At 40.9% G+C, this 19,084-nt stretch overlaps 1 protein-coding gene across 1 annotated transcript in view; it reads left to right on the forward strand.

The window, feature by feature from the left end:
* Positions 1 to 19,084, forward strand: part of LOC145411419 (uncharacterized) — a 42,654-nt gene that overhangs the window by 6,235 nt on the left and 17,335 nt on the right. The window contains exon 2 of the mRNA XM_080281459.1: positions 3,345 to 3,464. Within this exon, the coding sequence (XP_080137585.1) occupies positions 3,345 to 3,464 (120 nt within the window). The remainder of the gene's footprint in view (positions 1 to 3,344; positions 3,465 to 19,084) is intronic.

Consider the following 19,084-nt stretch of genomic DNA (forward strand, 5'->3'; position numbering starts at 1 on the left):
TGACGTCTTTTTTCCTTAAATAAACTGCTACTTCCAAATGGTTTTATTCGACTTGGGAAAAGCCTCTCGTGTTTAAAGGATTAAGGAAGAGTACAGCTAACTCCTACAATTCGAGAAGTTTCTCCTGATCTTAATGAAAACAGGAAGAATGAAATATAAATGACGCCCTCATGCTGAAGGGATGGTAGTTGCAACCCCAGCCTCATATGGAGGTGAACAGTGGATCGCAGGATACTACTGCAACCCACCATCCTTCCTTTGGCACGTGGGATAGTTATGAGACGCTGGTGTATACGGTCAGGCCCTCCTTCCAAGTACATCAATGCCACCAAGAAAAGGCGTCCCTCACTATCAGAATAAGGGTTAAACTACATCATCATAGAGAAGGAATCGTATAAATGCTATTGAGGCGTTAGAAAGGTGTCAGCCAGCACAGATGTGGGTTATCGAGTTATCAGCCTCTTGTTCTTATCACTCGATCATAAAGCGTATTTAAGTCACGTAGGATGGTGGTGCGTTTTCATTCTTTTCGGTGAGAGACTGAGTGTCTGATAACTTCCATGTTTTTTATACTGATAAGTGGAGCTTTATCAGTGTATCTGCCAAGACGTATACAAGATGAAAGAATATGGCTTAATCTCATTTTATCAGCATCCTCATTTTTTCTTCGCTTTATCTAGATTCTGAACACATTGATTTGCTTTTGTGTGCGTTGGAACACCGTCCATGGCTCTTTTGAAGACAACGGAAACTACTTACGAAAGTTTAATAGAATTTTTATCCATCCTCGTACCAAGGTGGATGTATAAAATTGTGTTGCTTTGTAAAGAAAAAGCACACACACACACACACACACACACACACACACACACACACATACGCTCGCTGGTGCAGTGGTAACGTTCCCGCTTGCCAACTGGTGGACGGGAGTTCGCGCCTCGCTCAGGTTGCGAAAAGTTTCACTGACGAAGTGGGTGGTTACTGTCCCCCTTGAGCAAGGGGACGGGTGTGTGCGTGTGTGAAGGTCACAGCCTTCCCCTTTGATCGAACTATATGAGCTCTCAGCTCTCTTCCGGGAGGGTAAAAAGCTGACGTTCACGACCATCCAGTGATCCTGACCGACCCGGTGAATTACAGACACACACACACACACACACACACACACACACACACGTTCGTATGTCTACGCTGACTGCCTTTTAACCTCTTCTTAGAACACGCACACACAAACACACTCGCACGAGCACATATGCATACCAAATGTACAGTATGCCTAACTTAGCAACAACGGAGATTTACAGCCATGAACAAAAATTCATCGATATTTCTCTATTGACTGGCAGTGGAAGGTGTTATATAAACTGTATTTACGAGAGAGCAATACGAGGTACATAACAAAACAGTATATATGGAAGGAAGGATACTCTATATCATTTGAGGAGGGATGAAAAATTTGAAAGGCAGAATACAGTGCTGGCAGAGGGCTGGCAGTGAATTTTGCTCCTGGTTGTAAATATATCACCCCCAGCCCACTTCTTTCACAGCACCCCACCCTCAACACTCCTGAGCAGCAGTACATCTGGGGACCTGGATATAACACTGACTGTTGTGGGTTTTATCCTAGACCCAGGAGAAGGATGAGACGTAACAGAAATTTATTGTACGTCTTAATGACCCACGTGCAACCATTAACCCAAATCTTTCCCCCTACACCTATCCCACAACCACCACCCCCTCCAAGCAACTCCCTCCCCCCCCTACTCCTACCCAGCTTCTCCCTCCCCTACCACCCCTTTTTTTCAGAACACAGCCCCCACCCCACCCTCCCAGCACAGAGAGAGGCACAGTGAAAGTACTATGAGGAAAAGAAAGACGCTGACGTATTCTCCCCCCCCCCTCCCTCTCTCTCTCTCTCTCTCTCTCTCTCTCTCCTCAGATAATTTCACTGCCAAAATAAGCGATACTTTAGGAGACGACACCTTGCAGTTTGGTTTATCCTCCGTAATTACAGAAAACCTTACGACGTCTGTTTTTTTAAGCCCTTCAGTCAGATGAAATTTTGCCAAACAGTTATTCAAATTTAGGGAAGATTTTTCGATCCGGAGAAGTTGGATATAGGCTCGAGTACCTGTTCATTACACTATCTCACCCCAAAGCTGAATAAAATCGTCTGGAAGTTCAAAGAGTAAATCAGTAAGAGAAATCGTCGAACAGAAGTAGTTAAGAGGATGATTTTTCTCCTTATATAATGCACCGCGTATGAGATCGTTCGAAATAAGGTCCAAAGTGAGCGATAATTTTTGAAATGTAGCGACATCGTTCCTCCAGTGTACGTTTGATTATCAGGCTCCATATTTACAAACTACCTTGCCCTTAAGTCGTGCCCGAACTTGTTTGTAAATACTTTTGTCTTCGGTCATACAGCTGCCAAACACTTCACAACCAAGCCAGAGTGAATATTAAAGTGCAGAAAACATGAAAAATTAAACGATTCCTTACAAAAATTTACCGTCACAGAGTCTTGTTTATCCTGTATATTGGCTGAGAATCTTTGTACATGCTTCTCCTCAGCGCTGCGTATCGGAGGTGAAGGTCATATAAAATTGATACCAAAATTTTACGAACATAGTATCTAAGCTTGAGGGAGCTATTGTTACCTAGTGCAACACCAATATAAATTCCGCTGACTGGTGGTGGTGTCAGTAGTAGTAGTAGTAGTAGTAGTAGTGTACGCATGACACAATACTATATTTAACTACAGTATGTACTAAATAGCTATAGGTAACAATATGTAAAGCAGGTACCGGTAGTTGTGTCTGAAGTTCTGCAGGAAGAGAAACATCCCCTTGCCTAGACTAATCAAGAACGCCAAACACCTCTGATCATATGCAGGAAACATGATCAAAGGAGGTGGTGGTAGTAGTAATAGTAGTAGTAGTAGTAGTAGCAGCAGTAGCAGTAGCAGCAGCAGCAGCAGTAGTAGTAGTAGTAGTAGTATAGCAGTTGTTGTTGTTGTTGTAGTCTCAGGTTCATCTGAAACGTGAACCAGGTGGACTGTAGGCAGAAGTTCATCGGTAATGATGGAAAAGAAAATCGTCAAATTTCCCCACAGTTAGAAGTAATACTCTTCATTAATTGATGCCACTTTTTTGAAGAAACAGAATCCTGATATTATCGTTATTCAGCTGTGAATAAGCTTAAATAACCAGGGGATCAGAATTCACTTGCACTTGTGTGTGTGTGTGTGTGTGTGTGTGTGTGTGTGTGTGTGTGAAGAAATGAGTCTATGTACAGTATCAATAATGTGCACAGAACCACAACTAACCTTCCCTTTCCCCCGACAGGTCTGGCACTGTCCGAAGGCCCTCCGAGTGACCGCGACATGGTGCTCTCTCTCACCCGATGGCTCCCCAGGGCTTGCGGTGCAGTCCCTAACCGCACCCTTGCCGCACTTGCCGCAATTGGTGAGCCTCAGTCCCTGCTATTTGACCGCAGCTTTTTTAGAACTTATTTATAATTATGTTTTTTGGAGGGTTTCTTATATTCCCTTCTTAGTTTACTCGTAGGATATATTTAAAGTCTTATTTCTTTTATTTTGCTCTCTATTACTTCTTTTATTTCTGTTCTCTGATTATACTTATGTTTTTGTTTTTTCTGTACTTTAATTTTCTTTACTTTGTTTTCTCTTTGCTATAATTAATATGTAATTCATTTTTCTTTGCTTATTTTTTTTTTACCTTTGTAGCTATAGTTTGTTATGCTTCCAGTACTTTTACTTTTTTGCTGCTTATATATATATATATATATATATATATATAGAGAGAGAGAGAGAGAGAGAGAGAGAGAGAGAGAGATAGATTTAGATATAGATAGATATATATAGATAAAGATATATACTGGTGTTCTGTGGAGGAGGGGTAGTTTGAGATGGTTTGCACATGTTGAGAGGATGGAGCATGACATTTGGGTGCGGAAGGTGAAGTGTGAATGTCGGGGGTGGGGCTGCGGGAGTCAGACAGAAAAGACCTGGGGCGAGCGTGACCTCAAGAATAAGGGACTGCGTACGGAGGCTGCCAGAGACTGAGCAGCGTGGAGAGCCGCCATTACGTTTTCTGATATTTTACCCCAGAATTTTGAAGGCTTAACCACATAGAAACTGGAAATTTGTCTGATTTCAGTGATTTTGGTGATTGATTGTGGTTATGGTGATGGTGTTTACAATTGTGGCAGCTGTGATTGCGATGATAGGGATGGCTGTAGCGACTATAGTAGTGCAGATTATGGCAATGGTGATGATAATTGTTACAGTGACTACGACTACATTTGTGGCTGTGGTGTAGGTCAGTCAAACTTACAACATCGTCATCCACATGGTATATCTCCTCACCACCCACAGTCTTTCCACCCCATCCCGCCTGCTGCTCACCGTCCAACCTGCTCACCAAACCCAGAATTGAATAACCTACAGTAGATATACCTCAATTACAGCGACAGGACTGACGTGGGTACACGCTTGACCAAAAATGATATATACCATCAGTTTCACCATTTCTCCGTCCATCACTCAATCAGTTCATCTATCCCATGCTCTTCATTCAATCAGTACACCCATGCCGGTTCTTACGACACACAGGGTACAGGTTATGTCACAGGGATGGTTAGGAGGAGGACAGGACATTGGCAAGGCACAGGCGGTGACACAGAAGACAGTGGTGGTATAGAGTGGTGTGGCGCAACAAAGGGTTCAGTTCCGACCCTCACCCCCCAGCCAGTCATAAATCTGCCACTGGGGATATTAGCGGGGGATTTAACGCCAAAATGAGGTAATGTTGGCCGGTTAACTCTTTCAGCGTGGGCACGAACTTATCCGCCTTCACAGCCTTATTCCCTTCAGCTGAAGAAAATCGTCATGTTGGATGAAGCAAAGTTTGAAAAAATATATAAACGTCCTCGAGGTTACATGCTTAGACCTTCGCTGGTTGGAAGAAGTTCAGGGAGCTGTCGCCTCTCCTGACAGTGAGAGGGCTCTCCCTCCGTGCTGAGATCTTTGTATGAGGCATGTATAGGAGTGTAATTCTGTATGGTAGAGAGACCTGCACAGTAAAGGAAGAAGATATTCACAGGCTCAAACGTACAGAAAAGGCAATGATTAAGTGGATGTGGAGTACGTCTCTGAGTGAGAGGCCTGGGTGGGCTTGGTTTGCGATGGAAGAGTTGAGAGGTAGGATGGAACTGGAGTGTATTGGTGTTGTGATGAGGAGGGGTAGATTGAGATGGTTTGGGCATGTGGAGAGGGTGCGGGGTGATAATAGGAAGCAGAAAGTGAGAAGTGTTGATGTTTGGGGTAGGATAGCAAGAGGAAGACCGAAAAAGACCTGGAAGGAGGTCATTGAGAAATCGAGCAGCATGGAGAGCTGCCATTAGGTGACAAACCGACGCATGCATGTTGGAGCCTTCAAAAACGAAACGAAACGAACGAAACTCAAAGAGGGGCACACAACACATATGCTGAATAGTGCAAGACGTTATTCTAAACCGCTTATTTATATATTTATTTATTTATTTGTTTGTTTTTATTAGACCATAGTAAGTCCTCTACCTGTTTAACCGGAGACCACCTTTTATATATCATTCCTGGTATAGCTAGACGATTGATTACATTCTGCTTTGTGAGAGATTTTTCGTATTGGGGGTTTAGATACAGCCTTTATTAACTCCTACAGTGTCAATAAATTTGCCTAACTTGAATAAAATCGTCAGGAGGTAGCAGGAATTAATAAATTTAAAAAAGTCATTGTTGTGGAGTTAACCTTTCCAATACGATGACGTTCTTCTTTAGTTCATTCTTGTTACTATTTTATTCAATTTATGACACGTCTCTCATAGTGAAAGGTTGCAGAAGACCGCCCATAACTGCCCAGGCTTAAAAATCTCCCCAGAGGTGAATATACTAATCCAAAGATGACAAGCGCATACCCCACCGTGACGTCAATGGAGCGATGAAATAAATCAGTGAAGGTTTATCGTGCCCACACATAATGACATCCAATTCCAAGGTCCATATTCAGAAGGCTTTTTCTAGCACTTCTTCCATATTAGCTTTTCTGTTGCATGTGGCACTTTACTTTTCACTTACGTGTGACTTACGCAATCTGTGACGGTATTAAAAGGACATAAAAAGCATGAGAAATAATACCGAGATGCTCTATTAAAGGTAAATCGCTAAGGAAGAGGTGCTTGGAACCCCCCTTAGCTTACGAGAATACGACCTCAAGAAACAGCATTGCCGCACAGGTCAAACAACTGATTTCATGCTTGTAGGGCTGAGGCCAGATTTTGTCCATGAAACTTCGAAGGTACATAATGGTCATCTCTATAGCCAAAGTTGCGTAATATTTGGCGATGCGGGAGTGATATTATAAAGTTATTACACTAACTTGACCCAAATTTTCATCCTTTTGCAGTTTATTTTAAGTAGCTCCAAGGCCGAAAGACAATCCAACGGCTTTACCTACTTTCCATACCTCTTCCTTGTGATTGTCATCATAATCTAGTGTCAGTCTCATACAACTCAGCACTCATCACCACATCACCACACCACTAGGCCATTACATCATCACTCCCTGGCACTATCACAAAACCACACCACTGCAAATCCACCACACACCACACAGGCTCCACAGTACTACCAGACGCCACCACATTCTCCCACCGCAACACGTTCACTGCACAGCCACAACATCACACATCAGCTTCACTGTTCACAGCCATACCAGAACATATGTGAACCTCCACACATTCGCAGAACCAAACTTACACACCACATCATTACAACACAGCACAAAATAACACAACACCCTAACATCACGCAGCACCCTTACACTACCATAACAACACAAAACCGTTACACTGCAACCATACAACACACCCTTCCACACCACACAGTCACAATACAGTATAACACCCACACACAACCACACTTACATAACACACCACCATAGCACAGCACAACACCCTAACACCACCATAACACCATAACACCACACGACACCCGAACAAACACCAGGACACAGCGGCGCCCCTCAAGCGACTAAAGATAAGGGACCGGAAGCCTGGGTTAGGGAGACCTGCTGCACCAGCACCAACACGCAGTACTACCCCTTTCACCTCAGGAATGTGTGAATGTGTGTGTGTGTGTGTGTGTGTGTGTGTGTGTGTGTGAGAGAGAGAGAGAGAGAGAGAGAGAGAGAGAGAGAGAGAGAGAGAATCTGAAAAGCAAGACACACACACACACACACACACACACACACACACACACACACAACCATTACCACTACCACCACCACCACCACATGTCCACCACCATTAGCACACCATCAGCGACTGACGTATTGTGGGTCAAGGTGAATGAAAGCCATTATCTTCTTGCGCTTAAGAGGCTGGTAAGCACACTTTCCATGGCGATTTATTCTTCCTACAACTCCTTAATATTTTCTTGCATGTCATTTACGCCTTTTTGATTCAGGCATACATCGAATAACTAACACAGTAGACAATATTGCCGTGCCACATAGAAAAAAAAAAGTAGTGAGGAAGAAGTTAGAGAGCCTCAGTGTTTTTATTTTTATTTTTTTCATTATTTGCCTTTCAGTACCAGTCCCAGCTGTCTAGGGAACGTTGTCGCTGAAGGCCAAGCAGGAAGGGTACATGAATGCAAAGCGATACGTTGACACATGCACAGGGGGAGGAAAAAAATCATGATACTGACGAGAATACGTAAGTGTCGTTGTGCCTCTACGTTTTCTGTGGTGAGGTCTTGGCGGCACAGGATGCACCAATCACCCCAGTCAGTCCCTTGCCGCGCTGCTCTGGGGGGAAGACGTGTACTGATACATTTGGCCTTTTATGCTCCTTTCACATTAACTCGACCCGGATTTTCTTCCTTTTGTAGCTTATTGCACGTAGCTGAGGGGCAGAAAAAAAGCACCACATTATTTTGACGTAGATTTTTGTCATTTTGTAGCTTATTCACGAAGCTCAGTTGCAGAAAAAGTAAATGCTTTGGCTCCACAATTCCTTAGCACTTCTTCGAGAATAACATCGTATTTTAATGTTAATCTATTGTTACAGCATACCATTCAAGATGGAAAGATGGCAGTGTTAGGCCAAGTTAGAGTAATATATATATATATATATATATATATATATATATATATATATATAGTTTTGTGCCAAGTCGCAGTCTTCCCCTAGAGTAAGACCAGCAAGCCGAAAATACATTCAGGTCCCCAATTATACGACATTTTTTTTTTTTTTTTTTTTCGAAACTTGGGTACAACCATAATTTGAATACTAAGTCGCGGTTGCATAAAATTCGATGAGCTAGTTATGGGGCATGACTGAATCTCCTTGATTACTAGCCAAATCATCCTTCTAATCCGGCTACATCTGAACTGAGGTGAAAGGGATTAAGGATAATTCTCAGTTCAGGGTAAATGAACTATAGGGCAATTATTTTTTCCGAGTCCCAGTCTTCTCTTTCAACACATCCGCTTTATATTTAACACATACACACACACACACACACACACACACACACACACATTCATTTCAGGCAAACACCAACCGATGATTTTTTACATGGGAAAAAGACAAGTATTCAAAAGGTTTCATTCATAAACTTTAATAAGAGAACATTTATTTTATGAATAATGAAAAATTGTTGGCAAGCTCTGTGTTGTCCTAATATGTTGCTCTGTTCGCCATGAAACAATCTGGCATAAGATAAATAAAGTTGTCTGGCGGTAAAATGCATCAGATATCAAAAAGACATCTCGCTAGGTGGGTTAAAGGGATATATGCAAAATAAGTAGGCTAAAATGAGGTATTACGACGGTTTCTACCCTTGTGCTAAAGGGAATGCAGCTCTTGATTTTACGAGGGATTCGCCAGTGAAAGAAATTATCATCACAGCGGGTGTTATTAGCCTACTATTACTGTTATTGTTATTGCTGTAATCATCATCAGTATATCATTATCATCATCATAGTCATCATTATCATCATCAACAGCAGCAGCTTTATTATTAGTAGTAATAGAAGTAGTAGTAACACCACCATCACAACAGCCGGCTTCTGCAGGAGGGTTTAGTGGGGGGGTGGGGGGGTGGAGCCTTCCATTTTTTTTTTTTTTTTTTTATGTGTCCGACTCCGGGCACAGGCTTCACAGCCTGCTCTCAAGGTCCAGCAGTCCTCCTACATACCATGCACCTCTACTCCATTGTACTGTACCACCACCACCACTACTTCTACTACTACTACTACTATTGTTGCTGCTATTACTACGACTGTTATTACTGTGAAGTGTCATGTCATCATAATAAACAACATATCAACATCCGGGCATAAAAATGTTCGAGATATCCTTTGTTTCAGCGTCCTGTGTGCAATTTATTTATCTCAACACTGATTACATATTATCAGTCGGTTTCGCGTAACCCACAGCTGTTTATTGTTGTCTGCTATCCTCACTATAAACACAGTTTTAGCATGTGGGAGCAGTTGACTTTATTCGCGATATCCTTTGTTTCGACATCTTTGTGACTTTTACTTAACACTGACTAGATTTTATTTAATCATTTAGTTTCGTTTATTCCACGGCTCGTTTTAAAAAAATGCTTCCAAATATTGCTTTCTAAGTCCTTGTGTGTGTGTGTGTGTGTGTGTTATAAGTATGTCCTCCATAACTTATTTAAAAAGTCTATACCTTCACTAGTGGCTCGGGTCTTTATTTTTCGAAGTTTTCTTTCGAGCAGTTTCGTTTACAAATTTTTTAATACAGAAGCGTTTGTACGAGCTAGGTTGTGCGTCAGTCACACACTAACGATTTGTGGAAACGAGGTTCACAACTCCTCTACAGTATAACGCTCCCAGATCTTGTACTTTATTACTTGTTCTAGCTTCATCTTTTTTTTTGGTTTTCTTCAGTCTTGATATTGTTTTTGTTCTATCTTGATTTTTAAAAGTGTTCTTCTATCTTGATTTTTTTACGCATTTTATCCTTACTTATCATTATTTAGCTTTCTTCTGTCTCATATTATCTGTACTGTTTATATTTTTCACTTCTTCAAACAACCACATGACAGTGTGGATGCAAGGTTGGCTCACAGTGTTTTTTATTTTTTATTTTTATTTTTTTTTGTTACAGTCAACGACCTTAGGCACGTCCGTCTCGCCTCCACACTCTGCAGCTGCCTTGTAGTTTCACCATTTTTTATTTATTTATATTTAGTTTTTATACACTTTTTTTTTTTTTTGCTTCATGCACATCAAATACCATGAACACCCATACTTTCATCCTTTTGTCCTGTTTCTCAGCTGTATTTTTTTCCCCCTCCATGCACGGCATCTATTTCTAGCTTCACTTCTCTTTATTTAATTTTTTTACTTATTTCTCTCTTGCCTTTACTTTTCTCTTCGGATCTCCACTGCAGTTTATATTGGTATTATTTGTTTTTGTTCTCGCAAAAAAAAAAAAAAAAAAATCACCGTTAACCACAACTAACAAACTATCCGTTAGCTGCCGCGCCAGAGAGAGAGAGTGTGTCTGTGTGAGTGTGTGTGTGTGTGTGTGTGTGTGTGTGTGTGTGTGTGTGTGTGTGTGTGTGTGTTAAGGCATTAGCTTTCCTCACAGTCTTGATCAGATCTTTGCATAAATCGTGGCGCTTTTTGTATTGATATATATATATATATATATATATATATATATATATATATATATATATATATATATATATATATATGTGTGTGTGTGTGTGTGTGTGTGTGTGTGTGTGTGTATGTATGTATGTATGGAGAGAGAGAGAGAGAGAGAGAGAGAGAGAGAGAGAGAGAGAGATAATAAACTATTTAATTTGAGTATGAAGACAAAATCAAATATGTAGGCTACAGTACAGATCCATATATAGAATTTCAAAGCTGAGGGAGTACAGTAAAGGAGTTGAAAAAAAATCGAAATGACGGATGAAGTATGCACAGAAAAGTACATGCCGATGATCTGGCACTGGAAGAGTAGTCGATGGAATGGCTCTCTTGAAAAAAAGAGTTGAAATGATGGATGGAGTATGTTCGGAGAATAACATGATGATTTGGCACTTTTTTTTTTTTTTTTTTTTTTTTTTTAGGTTGGTAATCGAGGGAATGACTCCAACCGATAAGTGTATACGAAGAACAACGAAACAGAAGAATACAAGACAATAATCTAATCCTTTGCACATATTAAGTGCAAAGTGTTATACTGGTAGAGCCAGGATTCCGAAGGCTTGAGTGATGTGTGAATCTTGTCTGTTTGTTCTCCCATTTATTTCGTTTCTCTTTTAATAGTTTCTGGATCCAGTCTCATTCAGTCTTTTATACTGGAATTTTGGGTTAGCTTATGATGGCAACCACATCCAGTAAGAGTAGGTGGGATGGCAATGTCTGGTGAGAGCACCGGCAACGAAGAAAGATTTGGGGTAACTCTGGGATGACAGGTGATGATGCGGGAGTGAGTGGGTGTGTGATATGAATGGATGTGCATGCAACGCTTTCACCCCACTACTTTGTCTTTATATACCGTATTCTCGGCATTGTTATCGAAGTTCAGTTAAATTTAGTTGACAGGTGGGCAGCGGGCCAAGGAAGAGCTGATTAAGTTTTGAGGTGGATCAAGATCCAGATGCAGGAATGAATAATAAATTTTATTGGCTCTGACGGAGGTATGCACTCCTAGAGGCTGTGTAGCAGGGCAGATTAAGACCGTAGAAATTACTGACTATGTGAGAGCGTAAAACTATTCGTCTGGTAGGAAAGAGGAATTACAGCAGTAAAACATTTTTATTGGCTTTGGTGGAGGTATGCGCTCACTGAGTGCTTCTAGTTCTCTTGTATGTTATTTATAGCTGTTTGGTATTGACATTTATTGCACTGATAACATACAAGGATTTATTAACGTATCAGATACAGAAAGACATTTAATGCTGAGATACTAGGGAGCCATCTTAACGAGTGTACAGGCCCGTATAATTCACTCGCCCCTCTATCCCCCACCCAAAGATGTATTCACATTACCAGAGGAGATTCCTTAACGCTATTTTAACTGTTATATGTCAACATAGCTTGCCTCAGTAACACATTAAAACCTAATGGGATGTCATAAGTAAATTAAGTAGTTGAGGGTGAGGTGTTACGAAATCTCCCAAGCCAAAGAGAATACGGCCATATTTTTCTTCATTTTTTTTTTTCTCTTTACTCCAGTCACTTTTCTGCATGCATGAGCCAGTCTGTTTTCGAGTCTGTCTGCTTTTCTCCACATATCTGCCTGCTTGTTGATGGCATACTCCCACTTGCATGCATATAACATGGTCAGGTTCACCGTCTCATGCAAAATTTTCCGTTAATGTGTAAGTGTTCTGGTCACGCATGGTCTTGGAGTTTAACCGAGCTGAGAGGAAGATTTCGTTCACTCCTCTAGACAATTCCTTGATGACGCCATTCTCTTAAACATAACTATGAATAATGTTTGTTTTGCGTCACAGCTTAATAAGTGAAGGAGGTGCACGTAATTCACACACAGCGTGACTGGACAAGTGGTTTGCATGACGACCGTAGCAGAGAATCCTTCGTGTTGCCATTTTATTTTTTCAGCCTAGGTTTAAGGCGTAACTTTTCTGCCCTGGATAACGTCAGACTATTTTTTTCGCCACATGGAAGCCTACCTATGTCTCAGGGTTAAAGGAAGATTATTATTTTAAAAGTCTAGGATTTTTTATTTTGTTACGATTCCTCAAGATTGTTTTTTCTCACATCTTTCTTTTGGGAACTCTTGGCGAATCCTTACATGTTTTTTCACTTGTAACGCTAAAAAAAAAAGAAAGGACAGTATACATTCTCTCTCTCTCTCTCTCTCTCTCTCTCTCTCCCTTCCGTGCAACCATTGGCTTAACAGGGGGAGATGGCGTAATGGGGGGGGGGGAAGCTGTGGCCCCTTTTGTTGGACACGTGTGCTATTCTCTCTCTCTCTCTCTCTCTCTCTCTCTCTCTCTCTCTGTGAAAAACTCTAAAGCGTACTTTTTATCTTACAAACACATTTTCTTCCACATAAGTATCTCTGTCTGTCTGTCTGTCTGTCTGTCTCTCTCTCTCTCTCTCTCTCTCTCTCTCTCTCTCTCTCTCTCTCTCTCTCTCTCTCTCTCTCTCTCTCTCTCTCTCTCTCTCTCTCTCTCTCTCTCTCTCTCTCTCTCTCTCTCTCTCTCTCTCACAATAAAACATCCACCCTCCTTTACTCACTAGATTACATAATGAGAATAACCTTATCATCCACACACAAGACAAACACACACAAACACACGAGAATTTCAGCCAATTCAAAAGACATAATTTTAAGGAATGTACAGTTGCAGACAATTATTCCATCACACTGTATAGAACTGTCCCTTCAGTCTGGTGGAGTATTTTGTATTTTATTCCTGCCATCTCCAGACGATTTTAATCATCATATAAGAATAGACTTTTCGAAATAATGGGAACTAAGTAAAGCCTCCATTAATTCATGTAGTATCAGTGGGCTTTCTCAAACTTATTATCTTCTAGTAGTACTACGAATGAAATAGAATATACATTAGATTCTTGGATTTAAAGGGTTAATGAGATCGTGCTAAGCTAACCATAAATACTGAAGCATTTTTGAAGGGTCGGAATCTCGCTTCATTAATTTGGAACCCAGGCAGGTAGAGGGATTAACGACAGCGACCGTATAATATGCTAGACGCAGAATGTGCAGATGACCGGTCTGAGGAATGTCGATGTTGAGTTAGGAAATAAACATGCCTAATAATTTGACCTCTTCTACTTCTCACCTTCCTTTGCTTTCAAAAGTATTAAACTGTGGAGGGTTTAGTATGGGTCTGTGGCTATGGATGATTCTTTCTTTGATATCATGCGTCTAGGAGGACAGGGATGGACATGCCTTAAGTAAAGCAGACGATGAATAGCAGGTAAACATTTGTCCCTTACTCAACAGCCAAGTTCTTCATTTCATATGTCTGACTGATGTTTTATTATAATCTATTTTTCTATTCCCTTTTTTTTTTTTTTTAAACTTGAAAAAGACCTCAAATACTGGGGAGATTAATGAAGGTTTTGTCTGACCCGTCCAGTTCGAAAACCTCCCCTAAAGCTGAATAAAATTTAATGAAAGTAGCCAAAGTGAAATGTGATAGGCGTCATCGTATGCCGGGTCGTATCGTCGCTGAGTTCGGAGATTTCTTAACTCCTCTTCTTCAGCGATTGATATTGCCTGTTGCACCTTCATAACCTCTTTTATGTTCCTGATGCAGCTATGTCGGTAGTAAAGGGATATAAACTGCACATGAGGTAACACTAACCCTCGCATGGTCGTGCCTTTCCAAGTATTTTATTCCAACGAACTCCAGACGATTTTATTTAGCCAAGTGAGTCAAATGAGTCTGAAAACGTTAGTACCCCCACTAATACAGTCTCTCAGTCGGGACAACTCTACACTGTTTCGGGTAACCTCGGCTGACTTAGATGAGAATGTCTTAGAGGTTTGGGAGTGTTACTGTATCATATGCAAAATAAAATAAACCGCTGAAGATGATGTGCTACGAAGTTTCCTATGACAAAGAGAATACGCCACCTTGAAATGGAACTGATAATGTGTTGGCCGTGTGTGAGGGGGAGGGGGGAGTGTGGGTGTGAGTGTGGGTACGAGTGTAAGTGTGGATGAGTGTGGAATGGATATGGGTACGGGTGTGAGTGTAATACGAAAAGTAAGTCGAAGAAAAATATATACTATGACATCTATGCGACAAGAATCAGTCATCTTGAAGTGGAACTGAGAATGCTACGACCGTATCTAAATGTAGGTGTGGGTCTGGATGTGCGAGTGCTAGTGTGAATGTAATACGAAGAAAAAAAAAAAAGTCGTTTCAAAGAGATGCTACGAATTCTCCTCTGCCAACTAAAATACAGCATCTAGAAATGGGAGTGATAATCCAACGGCCGTGTCTATCCCTCCACTAAGAACTCGGGTGGATTGGTGTATTTTAGAGACTATGGTAAGTGGAGAGAATGCTGAGTGATGAGGACCCAGCTGACGTCAGTTATGTGTTTACCAACGAACCACGAACGAGCACAGAAATTTGCATAATAGCGGGTAATTTCTGAGGGGGCAAAAATAAATAAATAAATAAATAAAATAAAGTACAGTCACCCACAAGAGTCGTCTCGTCCTTCATGGCTCGCCGTGAACCCAGTCAATGTAACAGTTATATTGAAACTGTGTGTGTGTGTGTGTGTGTGTGTATGTATATATATATATATATATATATATATATATATATATATATATATATATATATATATATATATATATATAACAGTAGATTAATCCCAGAGTATGATGTCGGTCACTAAGAGGTGATTTAGAAAGGATGTAATGCTGCTGCATTGAAAGATGTGGTATGGAATACGCAACATTTTTATCAATATCCCCAATTATAACTAAAATGCAGTTCAAGAACGTGACTGGATTGCAATACAGGAGAAGCCTGTGGTGGTGAGTCAGGCTCCTCCGGCAGCATATGACACCCAAAATTTTCACGGGCTCATCAAGCGTGCAACATACGACTTCCGCCAGTTAATGAATAATCCTAACGTCTCCCTCACACAGCATTGCCAACGTACTCCCGCAACATCCCAAACAGCCCTCCCTCAGTGCCTTGTATCATTTATTCGAGAGTGCCAGAGTTCCTAATTACTACTGCGTGGATCTCTATACTTAATGGACGCCAAACACTGAAGTTAATATGGCTGACTTTTTTTTTCAGATTCATTAAGTCTTTCTTTTAACTGTTTTCAGACTCTGTTCTCTCGTGCTTACATATATTCATTCATCCATTCATTATTCATTCATGCTCTGTCTGTCTGTCTGTCTGTCTGTCTGTCTCTCTCTCTCTCTCTCTCTCTCTCTCTCTCTCTCTCATGAAAAACGTAGTTGGCCTGTAGCTTCGAGCGGTACTTAAATTTCAAAGGTTAACGTGTAGGACTGGTTTTTATATACTGATATGTGCCTATGTATATTTGTGTATATGTATGTATGTATAGACAAACAGATAGATGGACAGATAGAGAGATAGACGTTGATTGGTTGACTGACTAGTAGACAGACAGACAGACAGACAGATGGATAGATAGATATACTAGTAGTTATAGACATATTGTGGATACAGACAGATACAGATGTAAATATACACTCCTAATAATACAGTTCGACAAGTCTCCTCAGAGCTGAACAAAATCGTATGGAGGCAGCACAGTTGAAAAGAGAAACCGTCGTGGTGAAGGGGTTTAAAACTTGCAGACACTCAAGAGGGTATGAAAATAGCAGTGGCAACTCCTTGGTATCAACCACAACAAAAGATAAGGGTCTGTTTTAACTTTGCTTATTCCTTCAAGCCTGCAACAACAAAGATAAGGGCTTCAGTGAACTCTGTCAGGCTCCTTTAATTAACCTCCGTTGGTGGAACTGAATCATCTGGAGTTTTTCATAATATAAGAATAGAGTTGATGAAATGCTAAGGAAAACAATATCAATACTTTTTTATGCCTCTGTGACTCACTCAAAGGCAAATAAAATATCGTGGCGTTAGCAGGAATAATTCTCTCTCTCTCTCTCTCTCTCTCTCTCTCGAGAGAGAGAGAGAGAGAGAGAGAGAGGGAGAGAGAGAGAGAGAGAGAGGGGACCCCATGTGGAGCTGTAATTACATCAAGGTCTTGTTAGGTTGGCATGACGAACCATGTGTTGTGAAATTACCGCCCTGTGGGAAAGACTTAATAGGCTAAAGTTCATGATCTCTCTTATTATACTGTTCTTCCCTCGCCACTATCAGCCTGAATTTCGCCACAGTTCAATCTCACTATACTCTTTTTACGCTAATTTAGCCTAAAATTTCCGTCTGTCCATCGCGAATGATGAATTGCTACTTTAAACGAACAATAGATTATGTTGCTAATCATGAAGTACTGCTGTGGAAAGGATGTAGAGCCGAAGTATTGTCTTTTTCTGCCACTGAGCTACGTGAAATATGCTACAAAAGGAAGAAAAGTCTGGATCAAATTAAAGTGAAAAATGTATTGTTCTTCCTTTCTTGTCGGGGTAAATTTCATGGTAGTCGCACTAGTTCTCATTTCTTAAATCTTGTAATCATCTGAGCCGTACCAACTGCAGAGCGTAAGGAAGATCTCTTTTGCTGGGATAAATTTTGTAATCCTTTGAGTCAAACTTAATCACTGTTTCTTTCTTTGAATAATTTTAATGATCATTTGCGTTGTCCTAGTTCTTTCTTCCTCGTCGGTGCATATAATATCTCCACTGCTTGAGTTGTGTGTACTAGCTCTCTCAGCGGGCTAAATTTTATCATCTGAGTGTGCTAATTCTTCCCATCTTAAAGAATAACCCTGATTATCATTTGAGCCATGCTAGTTATCTTGTTCTACTTAGTTGCCCACTGCCAGCTACTTCTGTTCTTTTTCATCTTCTCAGTTTTAGTCAATAAATAAAATGAATACGTCTGACTTTAATGCATAACTCAATGTCGTGCACTTGCTGGACTGCCAGAAGACTAGTTTTAGCCCCATTTTGAGAAAGTGTAAACTTATCTTCCTGTCCCTTTTCCAGGATCCTTAGGACATGAGTATATTAATTCTAGTCCAGTTTTACAAGGATAAAATGCATGATTCTCCCACAAATGTCCATTCAGTGGCCGGGGGAGCATAGCGTTGGGTTCAGGGCATTTCTGTAGCAGCCATCACATCCATCACAAGGGTGTTGAATCTGGCCACCACACTTCACCACCAGATGTTTATGTTTGTGTGTGTGTGTGTGTGTGTGTGTGTGTGTGTGTGTGTGTGTGTGTGTGTGTGTGTGTGTGTGTGTGTGTGCGTGCGTGTGTGTGTGTGTGTGTGTGTGCGTGTGTGTGTGTGTGTGTGTGCGTGTGTGTGTGTGTGTGTGTGTGCGTGTGTGTGTGTGTGTGTGTGTGTGAAGAGGGCCTTTTCACACTGATACTGACCCTTCCCGCTGTAACACCCCACCTTGGCTGTACTGTACATTGTTTATGACCTAGTGCTGCGAAAGATGAAAAATAAACAGAAATATTCTGAACGCTTTGCTTTCAGAATTCTTAACTCATTTAGTATAGTTTACAGGATAAACACGTTTTCTGGCGAAGCGTACTTGTTAGGCCATGTATCTTTTATCTCAAGCCCAATTAGTAAGGAATTAAGCCGATAAAACCAACAATCCTTTCGATAACGCACAAATGATACCTCATTTTTAGAGAGTTAATTGAATTGTGTTCACCGAGAACCATGCTTTATTTGCAACAAAGCCACATACAGTCAACTTTACCACCATGTCATTTAGAATATGCTAAGTCAGAGTCTACCCAATTTTGTACAGAATATTAAAGCAGCTCGCAACCAATTAGAACCAATGTCACGATGACGAGAGGTTTTTGAACCTGTGACCCCTGTGTCCTTAAAGAAATACCAGCAGACATTAAGACAATTGCGTTAATACAAGTATACTTTTACAACACACTTGTACAAACACAGTTATATCGCTGCTGCAGCTACTGGCGCTGTTCCACTGCTACATCATCGTTGTTCACATTGACCATTACTGTGTGAAGAGACGATGTTCCCAATATGTTTTAGGTTTTGTCCATGGAGTCTGATGCTCGTTTAGTATGGCAAATATATACTCTTGGGCCTGAGGCTGTGCCGACGCATACACTGTCACCTCGCCAACACTTGTGTTTATACCAATTTTACATCAGTAACTGAATTTTTTTACTTCCACATCGTCCAGGTTGCATTTCTCGCCAGTCTATGAACCTTGGGGACAGGATCCTACATGTTTTTGTGGGAAGGACTGTTTTTAGATTAATCTCAGTTTAGAACTCATTTCACCATTTAACAGATTAAATAGTAATTCCCTTTTGGTAGACGAAAGTGACGGATACGGA

Source organism: Coenobita brevimanus, chromosome 89, assembly GCF_032717465.1.
Source record: "Coenobita brevimanus isolate Jiangsu-jjx chromosome 89, ASM3271746v2, whole genome shotgun sequence".
Lineage (NCBI taxonomy): Eukaryota > Metazoa > Arthropoda > Malacostraca > Decapoda > Coenobitidae > Coenobita > Coenobita brevimanus.